Here is a 21,361-nt window from a genome sequence, read left to right on the forward strand (position 1 = left end):
TGTTATTACATTTACATCAGCAGTGAATAAATAAAGAACAAGAATATGTCTTTTAACTGTTTTAATTAAAGAACAAACAAAAACTGAACAATCAAGTGACTGAAATATAAAACCATAAAAATGTCTGCAAGTTAAATAGAAGGACTGTGGTTTAATACACTTTGCATTTCTTTAAAATTAGAAAAAGATTATTTACATAAGTGCCCCTGACCCTTGAAACAGTGGGTAGTGCATTACTGTTGAACCCCCTCCCCGATACTCTCTTTGGTCCTGAAGGCCCATCTCGGGACCATCTTTGTGTCTGGTAGGAGGTGGGCTCTACTCATCTAATAGTCTTCATTGCAGATGAGTGTGTTCTTGGCAGCAAAGGTTTTGCTCAGTCCTCATGGTTTTCATCCTCTTCTCTCTGTTTGCGTGTGAAGAATCCAAGCTGATAAAAAAACAAGCAGAAAACAAGAAATTGAGACAGATTTACTACTTTCTGATATTTTCTTGAAGGAATCTGATGTGAAATTTCAGTTCCAAATACCTTCCACAGTATGAAAATAATGAGGGCCAGCAGCAGCAAACCCCCTATGATGCTACCGATCAGAATCCAGAGCGAGATGGGAATAGCTCGGCCTTTCAGCACTTCCAGCACAGTCTAAGGAAAAGAGATGAAGGGAGAGATTAGAGGATATTAATTTTATGCATATTGTGCTGCTCAGGATTCTCTTGGGTCTTACCTCCCTCCAGACTGTTCCCGCGCTCAAAGTAATGAGGTTAGTCTCCTGAGCTGTGAGTCGATATGCGCCTATTATCTTCACTGACTTATATTTGGCCTAGAGGAAGACGCGCACAGATTATGACCAATGTTTGTGTCACAGGAGCAGAATTTAAAAATCTGCGTGTTTTGTTACTCACATGTCTGAAAAAATCATCATGAACTCTGCGGCTGACCCGAATGATGGCATCCTTTCCTCTCGGCAGCTGCTTGACTTGACACACGACCTCTGTGCACCATGACCTGCTGCAGTTCTACACACAAAAACATGTAAAGATGAGCCATATTAACATCTTTGCTTTTGCAGTGTTCACCAGCTGCTCTGTGGCAATTTAGGCCCTTACCAACATATCATCCTGCATCATGTCTTCAGGATGAAGTGGGCGCACATCTCCCTGTCTGGCCTTCAGCTGTGCTGCATCACTGAGCACGCTGCAGTTCACCGTCACCTACGGTGTAATTTACATATGTCAGGTACGATCTTAAAGCATAATAAGAATACACAGAAGCAGTACTCACGTTTATTGAGAAGACATCGGTGACAGTCATGAAGACTCTGTCACCTGCAGCCACAGAGGGCAGATGCAGACGCAGCTCCAGGTTACTCACAGAGTAACAGCCGAGATTCTGCAGCTATAAACACAAACAAAGCTAAAACGTTTGCCTTGTCTTATTTTTCTTATTGTGATTATAATTATATGCTTTTTTAAATTGCTTTTTATATAGAGGATATACATTTACCCTGAGATGTGTGTAGAACTCTGGTCCAATTGCTTCCGACATTGTCCGTGTAGGATGGACCTCATAGCGGTTCAAATTAGATTCACTGCAAAAACAGGGAAAAGAACAGCACATAAATGCAGAGATAAGCCAGTTCATGAATTAAGGTTAACTAGATCGATGCTGTACAAACACACCTGCTAACAAAAAGGTCTGGTTCATACTGAACAAAAGTCTGAAGCTGAACACTGTTGTCCTTCAAAGTGTCTTGTCTCTCCACACTGTCACTGTAAGACAAAAGAAGGGTTACAAAAGTGTCTCAGTTTCACTGTTTAAATGTCTCCTAAATACTCCAGCATCTCAAAATGTGGATGCAAACAGATGAAGACAGAATTATTAGCCCCCCTATTAAATTTTCCCAAGTGCTGTTAAACAGCGTAAGGAATTTTTAACGGTTTAAATAAATAAAATTATTTCACAAAAAACAAAAAATACCAGGTGTTTTGCTATAAAACAGGCTGTAGTCAGTCTCACGTGCATCTCCTGAGCAATCCCAGCACATTCTTCTTTGTCCAATCTCTCAACATTTGATGTCCTCCGGCATGGACCTTGGTCTTTAGTTCACCCCACAGATTTACAGTGGGATTCAAGCAATAGCTCAGTCAGTAAAGTTCACGTTGGTCTTCTGGAGCCAGTGATTCACCAGCAGCGACGTATGTTTTGGGTCGCTGCTGTGTTGGAAGACCAAGTGACGACCCAAACCCAGCTTAGCTTCTGACTGCGTGAGGCTTCTTTAAAAACTTTACATATCCTTCTTTCTTTATAATGCTTTCCACTTTGATGAGGTTCTCAGTTTCAGACACACTGAAGCATCCGAACAGCATCATACACCCACCACCTGTTTCACTGTGGAGACGATGTTCTTTGGGCTGTACGCTTCTTCCTTCTTTCTCGAAACATCTCTGTGGCCAAAGAACTCTAGTTTTTGTCTTAACTGACCAGAGGACGTACTTCCAGTACACATAAAATTCCAGCTTATTCTAGTTTATTCTATAATATTCCAGTTTATTCCAGTGAAATCTTTCTGCAGGTTGTTCTTAGCATACTTTAGTCTGGCTCGAAGATGTCTCTTGTGTAGAAGTGGCGTTTTTTGTGGTTTATTGCAGACCACTCCTGCCCAGGGTGGCGTTGACTGTCTTCTTTGAGATTACATATCTTGACTTGGCTAAGTCATTCAATAGTCTCTTGGCAGTTGTTCTGGGTTTTTGACACATCTCTCACAAGTTTTCTTTCCAGAGTATTTGAAATCTTTCACTTCCTGCCTCTGCCAGACTTCTCTGTTCTCTGCTGTTTGAATTTCATGATGATACTTCTCACTCCAGTTCTTAACACTTGTGAGCATCAATAAATCTTTTTATCAAGTCTAAACTGAGGTATTTTGTTTGTTGCATGCTGTTTTCTCAAGTGACAGCTCAAACCTTTGGTGAAGGTTTTATATTGTGTGTAAATTAAAAGATAATCCTCAGTTTTAACTTGATTTTACAAGTCTTGACCATTACATAGTTAAAGCACATCACTGAACAGCACTGATTGGTGCTATCGCTCAATAAAAAAGTCAGTTCTTCAGGGGGCTAATAATATTGTCCTCATCTGTAAATACTCCAGCATCTCAACACGTGTGCATGCATGCTACTTTGCAGACAGCTACCTGGATGCATGGAGCTTCATTTTCACTTGATTGTGCAAAGATGTACAGCTGAATTCAAACTCCAACATGAAGTTAACCTGCAAACAAAAAAGAGAGCAGCAACTTGCTGAAGTGCTACATCTCACCTGGAGGAAGAGAAGTATGTGTGGGCTGAGTTGAGTGATTGATGGAGCTATTTCCTCAGCACGAACGTACCTTTGACTGGGAGCGAAAAACTGGATAACTGACATTGCATGAGTGGCTGTTGGCGCTAAGAGCTGTGCACTCGATCTTGAAGTGGGCAACCTCCTACGATGAAAGAAAAGACACGAAGAAAGAGAGGATCTGTGCATGTAGATAGATGTTTATGGTTACATGGTCCCTCATGTAATAGCAGTACATGTGCTGTGTTTACCCTGATGCTAAGGCTGGAGAAGTGGAGGTTGCGTGAGTAGTTCAGCGTCAGGCTGGTGTTGTAGGCGTTTTCCAGTCTGTTCTGAAGCTGCACCTCCACTGCCAGACGCCTACGAGGGCTGCGAATCACATAAGGCTTTTGTCTGTGGAGGAAACACAATGAAAACTCACTGAGACCAAAAAAGGGAAGAGAGGGAACACCAGAATATCTCAGTTCTGTACCTTGTCCCAGAGATGTCCATGTGTGCCTGTAGCACCAGGTCAGTTGTACACACATCATCCTCACCACAGTCTTTAAAAAATGGGATCTGGACAGGTTTGGGAGGCAGGGGTAGCATGTTGAATGAATGTGGACAACATCAAGGATATATAGCGCTAATTTTTGTGCCACTCACAGATTTGTTGATAGTAGTCGGCCACCCTTCATCCAGCACGGGACCACTTTCTGTGTTGTTGATCTTAAACCACAGTGAGAAGCTGATAGGACGAATGTAATCTGCTGTGTCCTACATTGAAGACAGAATATTTTTTTAAAAACCCAAAGAAATGTGACTTTCCCATCCTGCTGTGTATGAGTGAAAGATGGAAGGTGTGTACCGACACTCACATAGACATGGAAGGGAAGTTTGTAGCACAGAGTTTTCCCTGTCTGGGCTCGGACAGCCAGCTGGGTCTGTCGGTGGGAGCTGTCATCAAACAGCGCCCGTGCTGACAACTTCCTGTCATCCAACATGGCCCGCACCCACAGATCTGAAGAGAAATCATGCAACTGAGGCAAAAACTCCATGGATATGCTACTTAATGTAGGGTTCATAAAATATATACATATATGTATAAAATATATATAAATATATAAATGTTTCAACCAAAGCTGTTGCTGTGTGGTCTTGGGGAGCGCGACACGGCTGTAAAGCAGGCGGTGGCATTCAGACAGGCGGATTCTCTGCCTCCTCTGTGGCAGGTCTTCTGAATGACATTAATGGAGTGCGGCTGGAAGGACAGACTCACATTGATCTGGACAATGCTGCGAGAGCTAGAGACAGAAGGGACAGTCTCAAAAAGCAGTATTTATCCATGTGTGTGCACAGTTGTAACAGCCAGTAGAATTTTTTGTTATGATTCTAAATGAGGGAACTCGTTGTTTATAGATGATACACGTTATGTTTTATGTTGCTTCATTATCTAACACTGCTTGCACTGCTTTCTGCCTGTTACACTTTTCATCCCACCAACCTGAGCAGTACAGCACTTCCCTGCGCTCCCACTGCCAAGTCTATTAGGTCATCTCCATCCAAATCCAATCGAGCACTCAAGCTTCGGCCAAAATACTGCAGGGAGGGGGAAACTGATGATGCAGCTATCCGCTGTTATAAGGAGAGAGGCTGGAATTAGTCTGAGTACTGAGATGCACCAGTAAACTTGCAGTTGTAAAAAGGGGCATACCTGTTTATAGTTGTGGATGACATAAATACCGTCTCCGTGATAAACATAGATGGCCCCCCGGTGTTCGTCCTCCAGTGGGGCTCCCACCAGCAGATCCGTGAAGCCGTCATGGTTCAGATCTGGAGTGGGTGCCAGTGCATAACCAAACCTGGCATCCTGGGACTTATTGTTTGACTTCAGCGTACCATTGGATACAAAAACGTCCTCCTGCGAGACACAAAGAGGAGGAAACAAAGATAGATGAGTGGATGGTAACAGGAGATCCTGTAGGAGTAAAACAGGGCTATCATTCATTGTTGTATATGACAGGAATGTTTGCATAATAATTGATATGAAGGTGATCGATCCATGCTGCTGCTGTCTTACTCCGTTGAGAGTGTAGATGTAGACTCGTCCAGCCTCCTTGTTTCCTGATCCAAGGTACATTGGAGCAGCAACCAGAAGGACATCAGTGATGCCATCCTGGTTGATGTCTAGCCCACACACTTCACTGCCGAAATACGAGCCAATCTAAACACAGATACATGTTATTTCATCTTACCGCCAGCAGGGGGAGCGCTTGCTTTAACTCAGAGAAATCAGACTCCTACTGTTTGCTGTTATAATATTAAAAACAACTGAAGGGAGACTCAAGCAAGGGCTTTACCTGCTCTCCATTAAGCGCCTGCACAATGTTGACATCGCCTTCATCGCTGAGTTCAAACAGAATGACTTTGCCTTTGTGTTTGAATCGAGGAGCTCCAGCTACATACACCCTCTTCCAGTCACCAGTTATCACAGAGGTCACCGTGTAACCTGGAAACGCATATAAACACACCTCATTCAACACTGAAAACCCTAATCTAAGGCTCTTAAAGAGTTACATTAATGCTGTAACATGTTTTTAATCCATTGCAATGCCAGTAAATCAATATGAATAAAATATTCACATTAGGTAAATGGCTACATTTCTGTAGTCATGTTTCCTCCATTTCCATTCACTTCATGCAGATGAGAGTGTGGTCTGAATTATCAGCTACAGAAAGGCCATAAAAAGGTCCAACCTTCTCACTTTGGCAATTATTTTGTATCTTATATTAAATGGAAAGACCAGGAATGTTTGGTTTGTTTGAAAAAAGTTGTTATTTGATATTTTATAAACCAATATTTGCCATTCTTCTTAGGAGAGTGGGGACAACTCACGCTCTCCAGTATGGTTTAATATGGTCATCTGCATTTGTAATACCAGGGTAATGGTGAGCCATTACATGACTGTTTCACCAATGAAGATAGTTTTTTTTCTATTTTTTTTTCAATACCACAAACAATAAGAGCAAAGAACAAAGCATTCAGTGTCATGTTTGGTGGTATGATATGTGGTTACCTAAATAAGCAGCATGATTTTTGAGCTCCAGAGGAAACTCGCTTTCAAAGGCCTCTCTGGATGGCACGATTCGCCCATTGGTCCCTTCTTTCAACACACCTCCATCCCAGTCGTAGGCCCCCACCATGCCAAACAAAATGCCATCCTGAAGAATAGAGCAGGGTATGAATGATGTGCAGAGACAAAACTCAACGAATTACTGGAAGAATAAAATAAAATAAAAAGAATTAAATAAAGTTGGACTTACATCTAGAGTGTGCGTGGAGAAGCCGATCTGAGACATCTCCATGTGGAACGAGCTCTCGTTGTAACCCAGCGTACCTAAAGGAGGAAAACAAGTCATTCCGTGCTCCTTTGCCCATCTCCTCCCTTCCCTTTCCTCTCTCTTTCTGATCGTTGGCATCCTCGCTCACACTGAAGACAGACACTGGAGGTGGCAGACATTTCCTTTTCTCCCATCTCTTCCTCTCAGATTTCCCTGAACATTGAAGGGTGGCATCGCTTTTCATCGTCCTTCCTATCATCTTCCCACAAATACTATGACAGCTGAACATACCCTTTTTCAGCTTTCATTGTTTTGTTCTCCCATGTACATCCTCCCCACACATTTCTTTCCTTATGTAGTTTTCTTTGCCAATTAGACAGATAGACAGCTCTCATTTCTTTAATTTCACCACATTTATTCTTCAACACAGTCTGAACTCTCATAGGCAGGTTTTCTGTCTTCAGGAATAGTTCTTCATGCTTCTTGAAGGACATTCAGAGCTCTTTGGATGTTTCTGCCTTTTGTTCTGTTCTCTGTCACATTGATCCCACTATGCTTCACTAATGTTGAGGTTCAGGTTTTATAGAGGCTCATTGTCGCCTCGTCTGCTTTGTACACATTGATCCAAACTTCAAATTTGGATTCATCCCTCCGAAAAACCTGTTGCTACTTATCTACACTCTTTTAATTTAGCATAGCTCAGCCTTTTCTACCTTTTTACATTCCTTAAGAATGGCTTCTTTCCACTGAGACCATTTCTGACGAGGCTTCAGTGGATCAGGTGGATCTCTCCTGTCTTGTGTCTGGACTTTCAGAAACTGTTCACCTGCACTGCTTCTTTTGCTCTGCACATGTCCAGTTTCCTAAACACACTGCAGATTATGCTGAGTTTTTGTCTGTATATTCAAAGAAATGGGGAAACATTTTTATGTATTTGTCCGTTATGTTTAGACACAACACTGGTTCATCCATTGAGTCAGGTCCCTTTTTTATGCTTGAATGATTCATAGGTCAGTGTTAACTAGCTTCACAAACAAAACAACTTTCCTCAGGTGCATGGGCAGAAGTGAAAATTAGTAAAAAGAGCAGCCAATGTCCAAAGAAAAACTTTGAGAGACCTTTGAAAACCCTGAAGAACTATTGCTCAAGACCACTTTAAAAATGTACACGAAAGTCTGGGTCCTTTTCTGAAGCAAAATATAAAGAAATAAGCAGTGACTCAAGACTTTTTCACAGCACTGTGCAACCATTCTGTCTTTCTTGCTTGTGAGCAGCAGCTAGTACATTTTATGCAGCACAACACAGCAGGTAAACTGCTGATAAACCATGTGGTTTGAAAGGCTAAACATGCTTTCTGATTTTAACACTGTCACCTTCCAGAGTGAAGATGCGATCTCCCAGTGCATCAACAATGTCGTTGAGCGCAGCTTCGTCCGTAACATTGAAAAAATATTTGTCGTCAGGGTCGCTGGCGATGAACTTGATCTCCTTAATGAAAGTTTCAGGGTCTTGCTGTCTCCGGATGTAATGACCCAGGACCTGAAGAAAGTCAGAAATGTAAAAGACCACATGGGAAATGAATGAGCACATAACACAAGCTCAATAAAATATTGATGAAAGACCACAGATGAAATTCCGATGTATACAAGCAGGTGCTCATCCATGTTTCTGCTGTGACTATCAGTAAAATCGACACTGTTTGGAGATGTGCCAGTTTCGGTGTCATTTACCGATAATTAAATGATACCTACAGTCAACAAATCGAGTGGAAAACATAAGATGGAAGGAAATGGCAGCCACCAGAGATTTGTAAATGAGGAGCACAGGCCTAGCTGCGAGGTGAAGAAATGACTGATGCAGAGAATATACTGCAGCGGCAAAGGCTTATGGCTTAACGCCTGAAGTACAAATGAGAAAATTCCATAAGAGAAACCAAACCCAAGATCTCCCCCTGTGACTTTAGCTGCCAAGCAAACTAAGGAAATCCTCTGTTTTCAAAGGGCAGGGGTGCAGTGTGTAACATAAGGCGAGCCTACATATAAATATGTACATTATGAACTTGTAGAAGTTGAGAAATTCCATTCAGACTGCCAAATGCTGCGAGCGCTCACGTGGTCATAAAAGGGCAACAGGGAAAGAAGAACTATAAAGTAAATGTAACTCTTCTGATTGGTTTGATTCCACTTTACAAGTGTCCATACGTACGGTGCTGCCTAAATGCTTTAGCCTCTGGGCTGCACTGATGTATAAAACACAGTTTTCAGTGACCGGGCGCTTGTTTTGCTCTTGTTTTGAGTGCCCTAACCCCCTTAGCAAGCCATTTTCACTGCTCGCACACATGCACACACACACAGACTGCAGCACAGAGAGCAACATGAAAACATGGCTTCAAGCAATAATTACCTCTCATCACTTTGACTTTTTTTGGCAAACATTCAAACCACCAAACCCACCCCATTCACTGTCGTTTGCTTCAGCCATTTTTTGTTTGTTTGTTTTGTTATTTAAGGCTGTGACAGTGTATAAAATGTCTGCTCTAGCAGCACCTTAAATATCTGTCACTACCTCAGAGGTTCCCAAAGTGTGGGGCCCGCCCCCTAGGGGGGGCGTAGAGCCATTGCAGGGGGGGCACGGTATGAAAAGAAAAAAAAAACAACAGAAAGCTTGGACACTGCTAGCATAATGGACAGGTTTTTGACGGGGCTCCCACACAAACGCAAAGCAGGAGATGAAGCATCGCCAAACATGTTTCCAAACCAACTTCCTTCCAAGCCAAAGACTAGAAAATATGGTGAAACATATCTTCCCTTTGGCTTCACCTGCACAAGTGCCAAGGTAGGTCTTCTTGTAATGACTACTCCTGACATTTTGGACATGTTAGCTCTTTATGCAGTAAAGTTACAGCGGCATACAAATAATATCAGGCTGATCCTGCCGTAATTTGTTTCCCCTGTTCAAATCAAGGACAAACAGTATCCCACATCTGTTTTTGTTTTTGAACCCATTTTGCACAGAGAGGCATTTTTTGAAAAATGTATTGATAGTAGGGCTGGGTATCGTCACTGATTTCTAGAATCGATTCAATGCCGATTCACAAGGTCCCGAACCGATTTGATCCACGATTCGATTTAATTCGATTTGATTCGATTTGAATCTGGGAAATTTTGACAGTCAGAAATATTATAATTCAGATCAGTACATTGACATATTTTTGTATCAATAAAAAGGAAGCTGACACACACAAGACTTTATCAAAGGTGTGAGCATCACAGCAGATGCCTTTGTGTCAAAGTAGCTGAAGATAAAACACAGAAAAACATGAAGGTGGTTTTCCTGGCCTGGGATTTTATAAAAATATTCTGCAGTACATCAAAAACGAAAGAAAACCATTAATCAACATATGAACGTTACCTCTGACTTACAGCGGTTTTATTAGAGACACGGCTAAGCGTTTTGCATAATTTAAAAAAGTTTAAAGTGGTTCAGTATTGAACAGCAGAAATGAGGTTTTCTTTTCGGAAGAATGTAAAAGGGAAAAAACGGCGGCCGACAGCGCTGTAAACAACGGTAGAGTTGTGCGTAACAAGCAAGCGAATAATGCAGAAAACATATTTTTAGACGGGAAACTGTTCTTGAAGTACACACAGAGAGAGAGAGCGGTGCATCGTGGCTGAAGCAAAACAGTAAAAGTCAGAGTGAATTCATGACGATGTTTATGTGAAGCGTAGTTTGGATCTTCTTCTGCTGCTGGTTCGGTCAATATTGTTTGGAGAGAGATAAAACTAACAGCTTTAGAATCAGCGCAAAAAGGACGTGAACACAAAGCGCGGACCTGCCGAAACATCAGAATCAGCGAGCTGTCGGCTTTCAGCCCCGACCGTGAGAAAGGCAACATCTCACTGATTCTGGGTCGCGCTGTGTGTGTGTGTGCGCGAACATTTTTCTTGTAAAACAAAGGGGGGCCTGGCAAAAAAAGTTTGGGAACCACTGCACTACCTGTTTGATTCCCTCCGTGAAACTGTGGTTCACAAAGTATTTTGTTTCTGCAGCATATTTTATTACTTTCTCCAGGTGGTTTTTGGAGCCAAAGAGTTTCTGATATCATAGACACAATAAAATTTCATCTGTACTTCTCAAACCTTTTGTACTTTTTTTTAGAGACATTTTTCTCTTTGATTCACACACTTTCCTTAAGAAATGGTCTATATTAAAACTGTAATCTAGAGAAACAGTGGCTGTAATAGGTGCTACTGGATTTTCAGAGTGGCGTTAGTTTGACCACTAGTTTGGCTGATGAATTATTTTCATTCTAAACTACTGAATGAAAATAATTCATCATTTGCTTTGTGGATGATGAATCCAAACAGCTTTCAAGATTCATCAGTATCATCTGAATCAGTTTTAGTCCTAACTGGGAACTGCTGGTGTCCTAACAGACCAAACCAGGGGTTCTTATGCTGAGTAACGGATCTCCTTGGTGGGCCACAGAGTCATTGCAGGCTGAGTGTGGATAAGAGGAAAAATATGGATCAAAAAAATGTTGAACAAAAATTATTTTGTAGTAAAATTAATAAGTAAAAAATGTATATGGTGATTCTGTACAGAGCTTTATTTCCACAAATATTCAACATGAATCTTTTTTTTTACTTTTAGTCATATAAGAAATTAAATATCAGGTACATTTTCAGGGATTCTGGAAGGAAACATACTAAAAACTCTCAATCTATAGATGTTAACTCCAGCTTCTTATCATGTTAAGAAAATAATAATGATCTCAACATAACAGATTCCTGTGATTATAGCTCTAAACTATTATAAAGAATATTAAACATTTCCCTTTGACTATTACAGAAACACTACAAACTTATCTGTATGCTCTGATACCACTAAAAGCTGTTAGAAATACATCTTTATCTTGGCCCACCAGTGCTTAATGAACAGAGTGAAATTAGTGGTTTCCTTAGATGTTTTCCTGTAGCGAAACATTAAAAGAAGCAGATTTGGGGAGACATGGGAGAATATTCACTGATGATGGTCTGATTAAACTGCAGGATTTGTTGTTCCAGACGTAGGGCTTACTCGTTGTTTCAACAGAACAAATTATTGTAACTGACTCGTACTGTAAATAAGCTTCTCCAACCAGTGATCAGTTTATCTGATCTTCTCTAATCTACATCTGTTTCCAAAGTGGCCCTTTGCCACTCTTCCTGCATGCTTGGCTCATGTTCTCCTCTTCTGCGGTTCCAGTGGAGCCTTTAGGTTCGTTTGCTTTTCTTGTGGGGTAGGGAGGGGTCTGCAACCAGTCTTGCCAACTAGAGTCTGTCTGGCTCTCAGATACAAACCACGCCACCACTCGGTGTTTTTCTGTGTGTTGAGGGGGTCGGGTGGGGCTGGAAAGGAAGAGTTTTTGTTCCCAGTTGGCTATTTTAGTAGACCCAAGTGGGTCATTTTGTAATTTGGAGTTATTTTGGGGTGGGGTGGCGTTGATATTGTCTGGTTCATTCGGGGTGTATATATTTGCTATACCACTTTCACACAATGTGTTAGGAATGCCAGGGATGCGCTGCACATCCCGCATATGGCATCGGTTAGTTGGTTGTGTGTGTTTTCCACAACAGTTTTTATTAGTATTGTAGAAAGAATTTCTGAATCAGAAACCCCCAAAGATTATCGTTCTGTTAGGGTAGCACCTGCCCAGATTGGACAACGTGTACTCACAGCGATTGCATATCGGGTGATGTTTCTTTCTTTGCACTTCTCCAGAGCACCTTCTAGTTCATCCCCATCGTGGGACTCTCCATCTGTGACTACGATCATCACCTTGGTGGCACCCTCCCTCGCTCCACGCTCAGGACTGAAAGCCTCTGTGCTACAAAGGAAGAGAGAGAGACATATAAAGCTTAAAAAAATATACGTCAGGTGGTCTTACTGATCTTGTGAAACAGAATCTGATCTGAGGCACGGAGAACGAAAGAAAAACAGGGTCAAAGTGTATGAATGAAAGGGAGGCTACCAATGAGTATCAAGTAATTTAAATAAACATCCTCTGTAAGAAAACACACGACATTAAGCATTTCTCTGAGAAAAGAAAAGCTAGTAAAAACACTGAGTTTTAGTTTCTTTCATCAAGCGCGATATAAGTGGCCCAAGTCACAGCTGGACCTTTCCACAACTTTATTAGTCCGACTTGACACACATGCATCAGCTGCCAGTTGACTCCAATCGGTCACTGCGTGCAGCGTGGATGTGTCACTGCACACAAGAACCACATTTGTGCATTCCAGTCCAGCTGTGCTATGACACACAGACGAAAACTTGACAAACACACAAACAGACCCGAGCTGCACCCTGTTTGTCTGGAGGAAACCTGTTCTCAGTGGGAGCTGATTCAAGCGCTGAATAGGGTTGGTAAGCCTCAGACTAACACACACACACACATGCCCGGACACACACACACACACGTACACACACGCCCGCACACACACACAGAGTGAACGAGGCAGAGAAGTCACTGCTCGTGAACTCAGTCATTTTCAGGCCTAACTCCAGCCCTTGACTAAATATAACGTTGTGGTCAGCCGCAAGAAACTCTGAGTTAAAAACAACAGTTTCCCCTATGCAGTCTGCAAATTACATAGGGTGCAAAGAAGGAGAGGAGAAAGAAAGGAGAGGAGTTAAAAGAAAAGGAACAAATGAACGAGGAAAGTCGCATTAAGATGAGGAAAAAAGCAACAAACAGAAAAACTACAAACACACGAATGCTGAATAATGAGAATAATGGTACTATAATGCAAACTATAAGTTTTCATTATAAGAACAAGAAGAATAAAGACAGAAAAATTACGTCAAACATTATGAGTGCAAAACCCACTTCTTTGTGCTTATCGTTAAAATTTAGTGAATTATACAGCAGAACAAATTTGATGGGAAAGATTGAAAAAACAACAGAAGAGTGGGGGGGCAGTGGTGGAGACAAGAGTGGGAAAAATGAGGATCCAAGAGACACAAAAACAGGTAAGAAACAAAGGAAAAATAAAAAGGAAAAGCAAGAAACAGATGAGAAAGAAGGACAGGGAGATGAAAGAGCAGAGAAAGTGATGGGAGCTAATTGGGAGGCCTGGCTGTATTTACTAGCCATTTTATGGAGTCATAGCAGTGTGGTAATGACACAGCACAGCGGTCTGTGTGTGTGTACTTTAGTTGTGTTTCTGCGTATGTGTGTGGAAGGGAATGGTGTTCGTCTCAGACGGGTGGAGCGATAAAAGAAAATAGTGGCAAATCCAATTCTAGATGGGTTACTTCATGTTAATGAAGCAGTCATCTAGTCTGCAATCAAATTGTACTCTAGTCTGTTACTAGTCTCATTTCATTATGGAAGGAGATAAAAAACAATTAAGTTTTAGGTAAAGTGTGTCACTAGACAAGTGGCAGCCAGGTTCAGGTCAAGTCCTTGACTTTCCTCCCACAGACGAAAAATGTTACTCGTGCGAGCTGTTATTGTGAGCTATGGTTATGATTTAAAGTTAAAGTACTTCTAGCAGAGTAAAGAAGCACATGCATAATGTTTGGTGGTGTCATTATTGTGATATGGGACGGAATTTGCAAATTTAGTCATTTTTGTGCCTAAAAATCGAGAGTAAAAACCGAAGCAATCAATGGGTGAAACTTCCAGACAGTCACAGCTGAAACACAGGGTGAGGCTGGGTGACTCCTCTGACTGCAAAAAGAAGTAAGATTGTGTTGAACTCTATGAATAAACTACCCTACTCCTCACTGAATTTAATACCTCACTAAAGTTTTTATAAGAAGTTTATGACCTCGATTCCCAGTTTCAGTTCTTTGTTAACATAACAAGATGTTCATTTGGTGATTCATTCTCCCATTTAGAGTCCAACAGATAATAAAGCAGAGAATGCTTCTATCTTTTTATTGATAAGTTGTTACTCTATGAGAGTGCAGTGTCTCCAGAATCTGAAGAAATCTCTGTGTGCAAGGGACAAGGCTGAAAATCAGTAACAGGACCCCTGTGATGCCTCAGGCAGCATTGCATTAAAGCATTCTGTCTGTTCTGTGATCAGACAAATCCAAATGTGAAATCTGACGTTGAGAGGGACCATCAAACATGTCATCTCTGATGGTATTGGGTTGGATGAGTATCTATTGCATTGGCAGCTTGCACATCTGAAAAGATAACATCAGTGCTTAAAGCTATATAACGGTTTCTTTTTGAGGGAAGGCTTTGCATATTTCAGCAAGACAATGCTAAACTCCATACTGCAGCTACTAGACATCAAGACTTCAAAGTAAGAGTTCAGGCACAGAGCTGGTCTCGTTTTTCCTCGAATGAAATATTTTCTCATTTTGAATGTTTGATATCTATGTTCTCTTGTAAATAAAATGTGGATTTTTGAGATTTACAAATGATTGCATTCTGTTGTCAGCAACCCAACTTTTCTGGAAAAAAAAAAATAAGATGGTGAACGCTGAAGTCAATGATTGAAAGCATGAAAACAACAGATCATGTAACAGCAGGTGAGATACTACGCATCATGTTGCTCCTAATGCAGACTGTGTTTTGTGGAAACACTGCTATGTGTTGTTTCATGGGTCGTGTCAGATGATAGCAGATGATAGCTGATATGATTTTTTAGTTGGAGGACTTACCGGAGGAAGTCCAAGCATTTCTGTCCTACGTTTGCCTTGAATGTGGCCACCAATAAGTCCTTCTCTGTGATTAGTTTTCACTAACACTAGCTAGCCTAGCTCACAGAATCTCTTTATTTTTGGGGGGGTTTCTTTGTGCGTTTTCCCACAGCTGTACTTTTATAGCATGCTTATCAAGTTACGCACAGTAGATCTGGTCGGATTATTTCTACCAAATTAGGTGTGAAATGTTAATCATTTGAATAAACCACCATTCCTTCTTTCCAGTAGTCCCAAATAGTTCTCCTCCTCAAATAGTTAGCTCTCAAATATGCCAAGCCTCAGAGCAGTCAACTTCAAGTCAAATCGAAATTCCTGATTTTTATGGCATTAGTGTGAATAAAGTCTAAGATCAGTTTAAATCTGCACCGACCACTCTCCCAGGAACTCGAAATCTTCTGTTTGTTCTTTCGGGAGCTATTTTAGCTAAGTGCTTCATTTTAGGGTTAGGTTTCTCATAAAGGCTGAAAGTTAAACACACAGTGAAGAAGGTTAACGTTGGGGTCAGGAGGTCAGGGAACAAATGCTGTAACTGTCAAGTCTTGAAAGAATAGTTAAAAGGCAGCGTCCATGAATTTAACAAGTTATGTGTGAGTCCTCGATATGTGTGTGTACGTGTGCACGTGCATACTGTACGTGTCTCTGTGTGTATTTTTACAGCTGTAGCAGAACTACTTGGCTGACCAGTCTGGGTCAGGTCATGCCACACCTGCAGCCGTGCTGAGCCAGCAGCCGGCTGGCCCAGCTCAGCTAATCTCGTTGTTTTTTTACCCCGTCACTTTCCTGCCAGTGCCAGGGCTGCTATCTGTCCATCTGTGCATGAATATGTGAGAGTTGAAGTAGATATGTTTATGAGAGTTAGTTTAGAAGTTATCTTTTGATAGTTCCGCCTCTCAATGTCAAGTTAATGCCTATATTTTACTTGTTTACACTTAGACACACATATACAGCCCAACCATCACATTAGGCAGGGAGCGAAAGATGACAGTTACAGTGAAAGCAAAAACTGGATTTGCCATCACTGGCGTTTTAAAGTAAAAAGCTTTAAGACCTTATACTGGTTTCCAGTCACTGCTTTTCCACTACCTTTTACATGTCCAACGTTTACCTTTAAATGTACCAGAAACCAGGAACCCTCCAATTACCTGTGTGAATGTGTGTGCGTGCTCAGAGACACACATACCAAAATAACAGTCATGGCCACACATCAGGTCTGGGTGTGGTCCTCTATGTGGGTATGACTTTAATAAAGGAGGAATTTTGTTTTTAAAAGAAAGATTTTTCACTGACCTGCCAACTTCTTTACACTTGGGTTACCAGCGCTAAAGCCCCCCAACATACCTCCACAAAGTCATGGATGTGTGGAGGAACTGGGTCACAGTGCAGCCATGACAAGGTTATAGAAGACTGCTTCAAAGGTCCCGTATGCATTTTAACTGGATTTGATCTTGCACACTGTACTGAACCACCACTTATTTCCTTTCCATTTTTTTTTATTTTAATTTTGAATTGGTCTTGAGCAAAGGTCTTTCAGTGTTTTTCGTTGGTTGATCTTTGAGTCATTTTCAGTTTTTGTACCTGATCATTTTCAGAGGATTTTTTTTGCTAAACCATTTAACACTGACTTATGATTTTTACCCTTCAAACGATTAAACAAACAATTTAGCAAAGAAATACTTTTAAATTGCTTTGTTATTGCTGTTATTATCAACCTGTTGTAAAAACAGAACTTTTTTTTATCAACAAGGTGATTCCCAAAGGACTATCAGATGAAAACATTGCATTTCTTAGCAAGGTGTGCACTGTGTCCTTAAAAATATTGAGGACAAAAGCAAAAGTGACAGGCCTAAAAAACTTTCTAGAGCAGATGAATGGTGTCTGAAAGTTATGTTCTTAAAACAAAGACCTGACACAGAGCCTGAGAAATGCATCTGGATCTTCAGTTGAACCTACTGTTCACTGAATCCTCATCAGAAATGGTCTCAGTGGCTGCTGAGAAGCCATTGTCAAGCAAGTGAAACAGGATGAAAACACTGAGGTATGTCAAACTACTGAAGAAGCGGCCTGAAAATCAGTGGAAACAGTTTTGATGCAGTGATGCATTCATTGTTGAAATTTTTTGATTCATGTCAATATTAGTATACATGTAGGACAGGGGTGTCCAACTCCAGGCCTCGAGGGCCGGTGTCCTGCAGGTTTTAGATATCACCCTGGGTCAGCACACCTGAATCAAATGATTAGTTCATTACCAGGCTTCTGGAGAACTTCAAGACGTGTTGAGGAGGTAATTTAGCCATTTAAATCAGCTGTGTTGGATCAAGAACACATCTAAAACCTGCAGGACACCGGCCCTCGAGGCCTGGAGTTGGACACACCTGATGTAGGAGGTCGGTAGAGAGCTACAACAGTGAGTGGAAGCTCTGTCGTGGTTTGGAACTGCATTTCAGCTAGTTATGTTGGAGATGACAATATAAAAGTAGAAAAGTAAAAGTTCCGCTATGCAATACCATCTGGAAACAAACTGGAAACCAGCTACTTCTGAAATTGTTCTTGGGCACTAAGTGTTTATGTACAGGGAGTGTAGAGTGGTTTGTTTCAGCTTTTTTGCTCACAACAGCTGCCTGATATCAGTGAGAATGAACCCAAAAAGTAAACCTGTCAGAACCAAAAACTATTGGCTGCAACATACTTCTGTGGTGCTGCCACTACCACTGACTAATTTTGAACAAAAACAGGTCATACATTGTGAGAAATCTAATAGTTTTCCATAAATTAAACATGGAGCATATTGTTAGAAAGGAAATTAGAGAAGAAGAAAACAGATCTGATTGCCATTATAACTGAAAATTATGCAGCGATCTATTTATAAACACCAAATATTGTTACAAACAAAAACCAAAGCGTCACATAGATTCCAGTTAACCTGCCAAATCTACAGCATGCTTTAGAATGAGAAAAATCCTCCCTGATTAGTAACTGCCGTGCCTACCAGGCTGTTTCGATAGCATATGCCGTGCGCGTCTCCCGTCCCTCCTGTCGGCTGATGTTCTTGGCGGCCTCCACTACCTCCTGTGTGGTCTGGTAGTCCTTCAGAGACCACTCGTGAATAGCTACCTCACCATACTGCAGAATACCAACCTAAATGTGCACACACGAGGGCAAACACACACGTACAGAAACACACAAGCATTTAACAATGCCACATGTTATTGGTTGTGCCGGCACATAATTGTGGAAAGCAACATCTGAGACTTTTGTTTCTGGGTTGAACTATCTCCTTAAGTACCAGTCCTGTTCTTAAAGCAAACAGTGCACTTGGGGGATTTCTGAATTCATTCAAAAACCAGAGGTATTTCCTCTTCACCTCACATTGCCTGCTACCCCCTACCCCCCACCTCCCCTTTTCATAACTCAGTTCTCCTTTCACTCTTCTAGTTGCTTAGCTTTGAATAATGTCACTAGAAACCTCACTTTCCCTCCCCAACTCATGCAGACACACACACACACACACACACACACACACACACACACACACACACACACACACACACACACACACACACACACACACACACACACACACACACACCATCACCAAAACCCCCAGCTCCCATTCCCCTTCAACCTCAAGTGAGCTGGGCTCATGTCCCTTTACATTACTCCAACTATTCTTCTGGACATATTTGCCAAACTGGTTCCTAATACGTCCCTGTCAGCATGTTTTCATTCAAGGGACTAGCTTGTCTTACTGCTCTGGGCTGCAGCTAAGGGGTTCCAGATATTTAAGTGGGAGACTCACTCAAATTTAAACCCACAAGTTTCCATTACTAATGTAAATAATATTTATCGGCTGTGCAAATACACACTGAATTGGAGTTTTACCTGCATCTGGTCTGAGCTGATGTGGAACTTGCTGAGGATGTTACTGAGGAAGTTTTGGACCTCGTACCAGGGGTAGATGCTGTTGGAGCCATCCAGCACGATCACAATGTCCATGTACGTCGAGCACCCTGCCAGATATGGACGTTTAGAAATGTTTGGTTGGTTGAAGCAGGCCTGCAACATGTTTCTTTTGTTTTTGTGTTTGTGTGTGTGTTTGTGGAAGTGTAGTTACTTTGCGCTGTTGGAGCGATAGTCTCTCTTGGTTCTAGGTCATCGCTGACAGAGGCACAGATGCCAGTGCTGAACATAGATGTACCACACTCTTGTGACCACAGTGGAGCACATGCCTGCAAAACAGATGCACACACGCGCAAACACACATACACACACAAGCATCTGTTTTACAGGTGAATTTCACAAGTAACTGTAATTAATTTGAGCAGAGTTGATTCTTTTTCACTGTTTGTTTTACGCACACAAGATGTGTATCAAAGAGTTTAAAACATGGAAATGCGCACACGAACATACCCACAAACACACAAAGAAACGCACAAAACTAAAACAATTAAATCAGAGCAGATAGGGAACAAAAAGAAAACAAGTCACAAGAGGGAATAAGTCATGGAAAAACTACAATAGTGTGGTTTGGAGGACAGGAGAAGGAGGGAGAGGGAGACTATTGTTGACATGCTGGCAGTCACAGTTGTCATGAGCGGTTTCACAGAGCTGGAGCACAAGACCAGTATGAGCGATTTAAACTTGATTGTGCTAAATGTAGGGAGGGTGAGTAAGGAGGTTGGGAGGGGCACCCTATAAAAATATTTCTGCCTTCAAAAGCGCCGTTTATTTGGTTTTCCATACTAAGAGGAAAGAACAGGGGCGAGTGCAGAGACAAGAGATAAAAGAAAGGCTAGCAGAAAGACAAAAGAAGGAGACTGAAAGTGGGGTGAAGTGGGGGTAGAATGAGAGAAAGAGAAACATCCTGGTTTTTCCTGCCCTGTCATTATGGAAGGGTTTCTCCTCAGGCACACAGACAGGCAGAGAAGAAAGGATGGAGAGAGGGATGGGAGGAAACGATGGAGGGAGAAGATGGAGAAAAGCGAAAGAGGTGCTATGGCTTTTGGTAGGTCTGTCATTAACAAAGGGCCGGAGACGCATTCCGATCCTGTTATAGACCTGACCGCTGGGGTTAAGATAAACACACACACATGCACACATGCCCGCACACATGCCTGTGCACACACGCACACAAAAAACTCGCCTAAGCTGGCGAGTGTTTTTTGAACTGTACACGACTCCACGCCCGAAGAAGCAGTAAAAAACCTGGCAGATACCAAAACACGCAAGCACACTTGCCCAACATACACACAGAGTTACACAAAGAAGGCATGTAACACAAACTGCTGTCTCCTTGCTAAGGCAATAAGTGTGTGGGTCTGCAAGCCAGAAGCCTCAGAAGTGGAGAAATTAGGATAAATGAGTGAGTAAGATTTCAAGAAGTTTGTCTAAAAGCTAAAGTCTTAAACCTAAACTCGAGTTAGATTCTGTCCATAAACTTTGCTTTGCACTTGACTTCATCAGCTTGACTTTGAATCATTCATGTCTGGTTATTGTGTCAGTAACTACAAGCTCTGTAAGTTCTCACATTGATTAGAGCTGTGGTAAAAAGAAAATACACCCTCCTTAAATTCTAAGGTTTTACCTATCAGGACATAAAACAAATTATGTGGTCCTCACGAGGTTCGAAAAACTATTTAAATACAACCTGCGTTGTCAGCCATCACACTGACATACTATAGTTATTGACTATTGACCAGTGGCTCCAAAACAAGATCAAATCATGACCTCTCCACCACTGTGCTCGACAGTAGGTATGAGGTGTTTGTGCTGATATGCTGTGCTTGGTTTTCACCAAACATGGTGCTGAGACTTATGACCAAACAATTCCACTTTGATCTCATCTGTTAAATAGACATTACTCTAGAAGTCTTGTGGTTCGCTACTTTACTGTGTAACACGCTAATTGAGGCCTGTACTGTCTGAGATGTGGCTCTTGGGTTTTTTGCAGTTTCTCTGAGCATTGTAGAGTTTGACTTTGAAGAGAATTTTCTGTGACTTGCA

The 21,361-nt window shown here is 41.6% G+C and overlaps 1 protein-coding gene across 1 annotated transcript in view; it reads right to left on the reverse strand.

Moving 5' to 3' along the window:
• Positions 1–46: 46 nt before the first annotated feature.
• The window catches only part of itga10 (integrin, alpha 10), a 32,757-nt gene continuing 11,442 nt past the window's right edge, over positions 47–21,361 (reverse strand). The window contains exons 5-30 of the mRNA XM_031734029.2: positions 19,473–19,587; positions 19,241–19,368; positions 18,348–18,496; positions 12,374–12,524; positions 8,029–8,194; positions 6,638–6,711; positions 6,391–6,535; positions 5,674–5,822; positions 5,394–5,537; positions 5,028–5,234; positions 4,818–4,948; positions 4,451–4,617; positions 4,192–4,334; positions 3,980–4,090; positions 3,807–3,892; positions 3,586–3,727; positions 3,387–3,479; positions 3,192–3,268; positions 1,681–1,770; positions 1,505–1,589; positions 1,283–1,396; positions 1,108–1,212; positions 904–1,017; positions 726–821; positions 530–643; positions 47–430 (exon numbers count right to left, since the gene is read on the reverse strand). Of these exons, the coding sequence (XP_031589889.2) occupies positions 377–430; positions 530–643; positions 726–821; positions 904–1,017; positions 1,108–1,212; positions 1,283–1,396; positions 1,505–1,589; positions 1,681–1,770; positions 3,192–3,268; positions 3,387–3,479; positions 3,586–3,727; positions 3,807–3,892; positions 3,980–4,090; positions 4,192–4,334; positions 4,451–4,617; positions 4,818–4,948; positions 5,028–5,234; positions 5,394–5,537; positions 5,674–5,822; positions 6,391–6,535; positions 6,638–6,711; positions 8,029–8,194; positions 12,374–12,524; positions 18,348–18,496; positions 19,241–19,368; positions 19,473–19,587 (3,150 nt within the window). The 3' untranslated portion in view covers positions 47–376. The remainder of the gene's footprint in view (positions 431–529; positions 644–725; positions 822–903; positions 1,018–1,107; positions 1,213–1,282; positions 1,397–1,504; positions 1,590–1,680; positions 1,771–3,191; positions 3,269–3,386; positions 3,480–3,585; positions 3,728–3,806; positions 3,893–3,979; positions 4,091–4,191; positions 4,335–4,450; positions 4,618–4,817; positions 4,949–5,027; positions 5,235–5,393; positions 5,538–5,673; positions 5,823–6,390; positions 6,536–6,637; positions 6,712–8,028; positions 8,195–12,373; positions 12,525–18,347; positions 18,497–19,240; positions 19,369–19,472; positions 19,588–21,361) is intronic.

The sequence above is a fragment of the Oreochromis aureus genome, linkage group 11 (genome assembly GCF_013358895.1).
Source record: "Oreochromis aureus strain Israel breed Guangdong linkage group 11, ZZ_aureus, whole genome shotgun sequence".
NCBI lineage: Eukaryota > Metazoa > Chordata > Actinopteri > Cichliformes > Cichlidae > Oreochromis > Oreochromis aureus.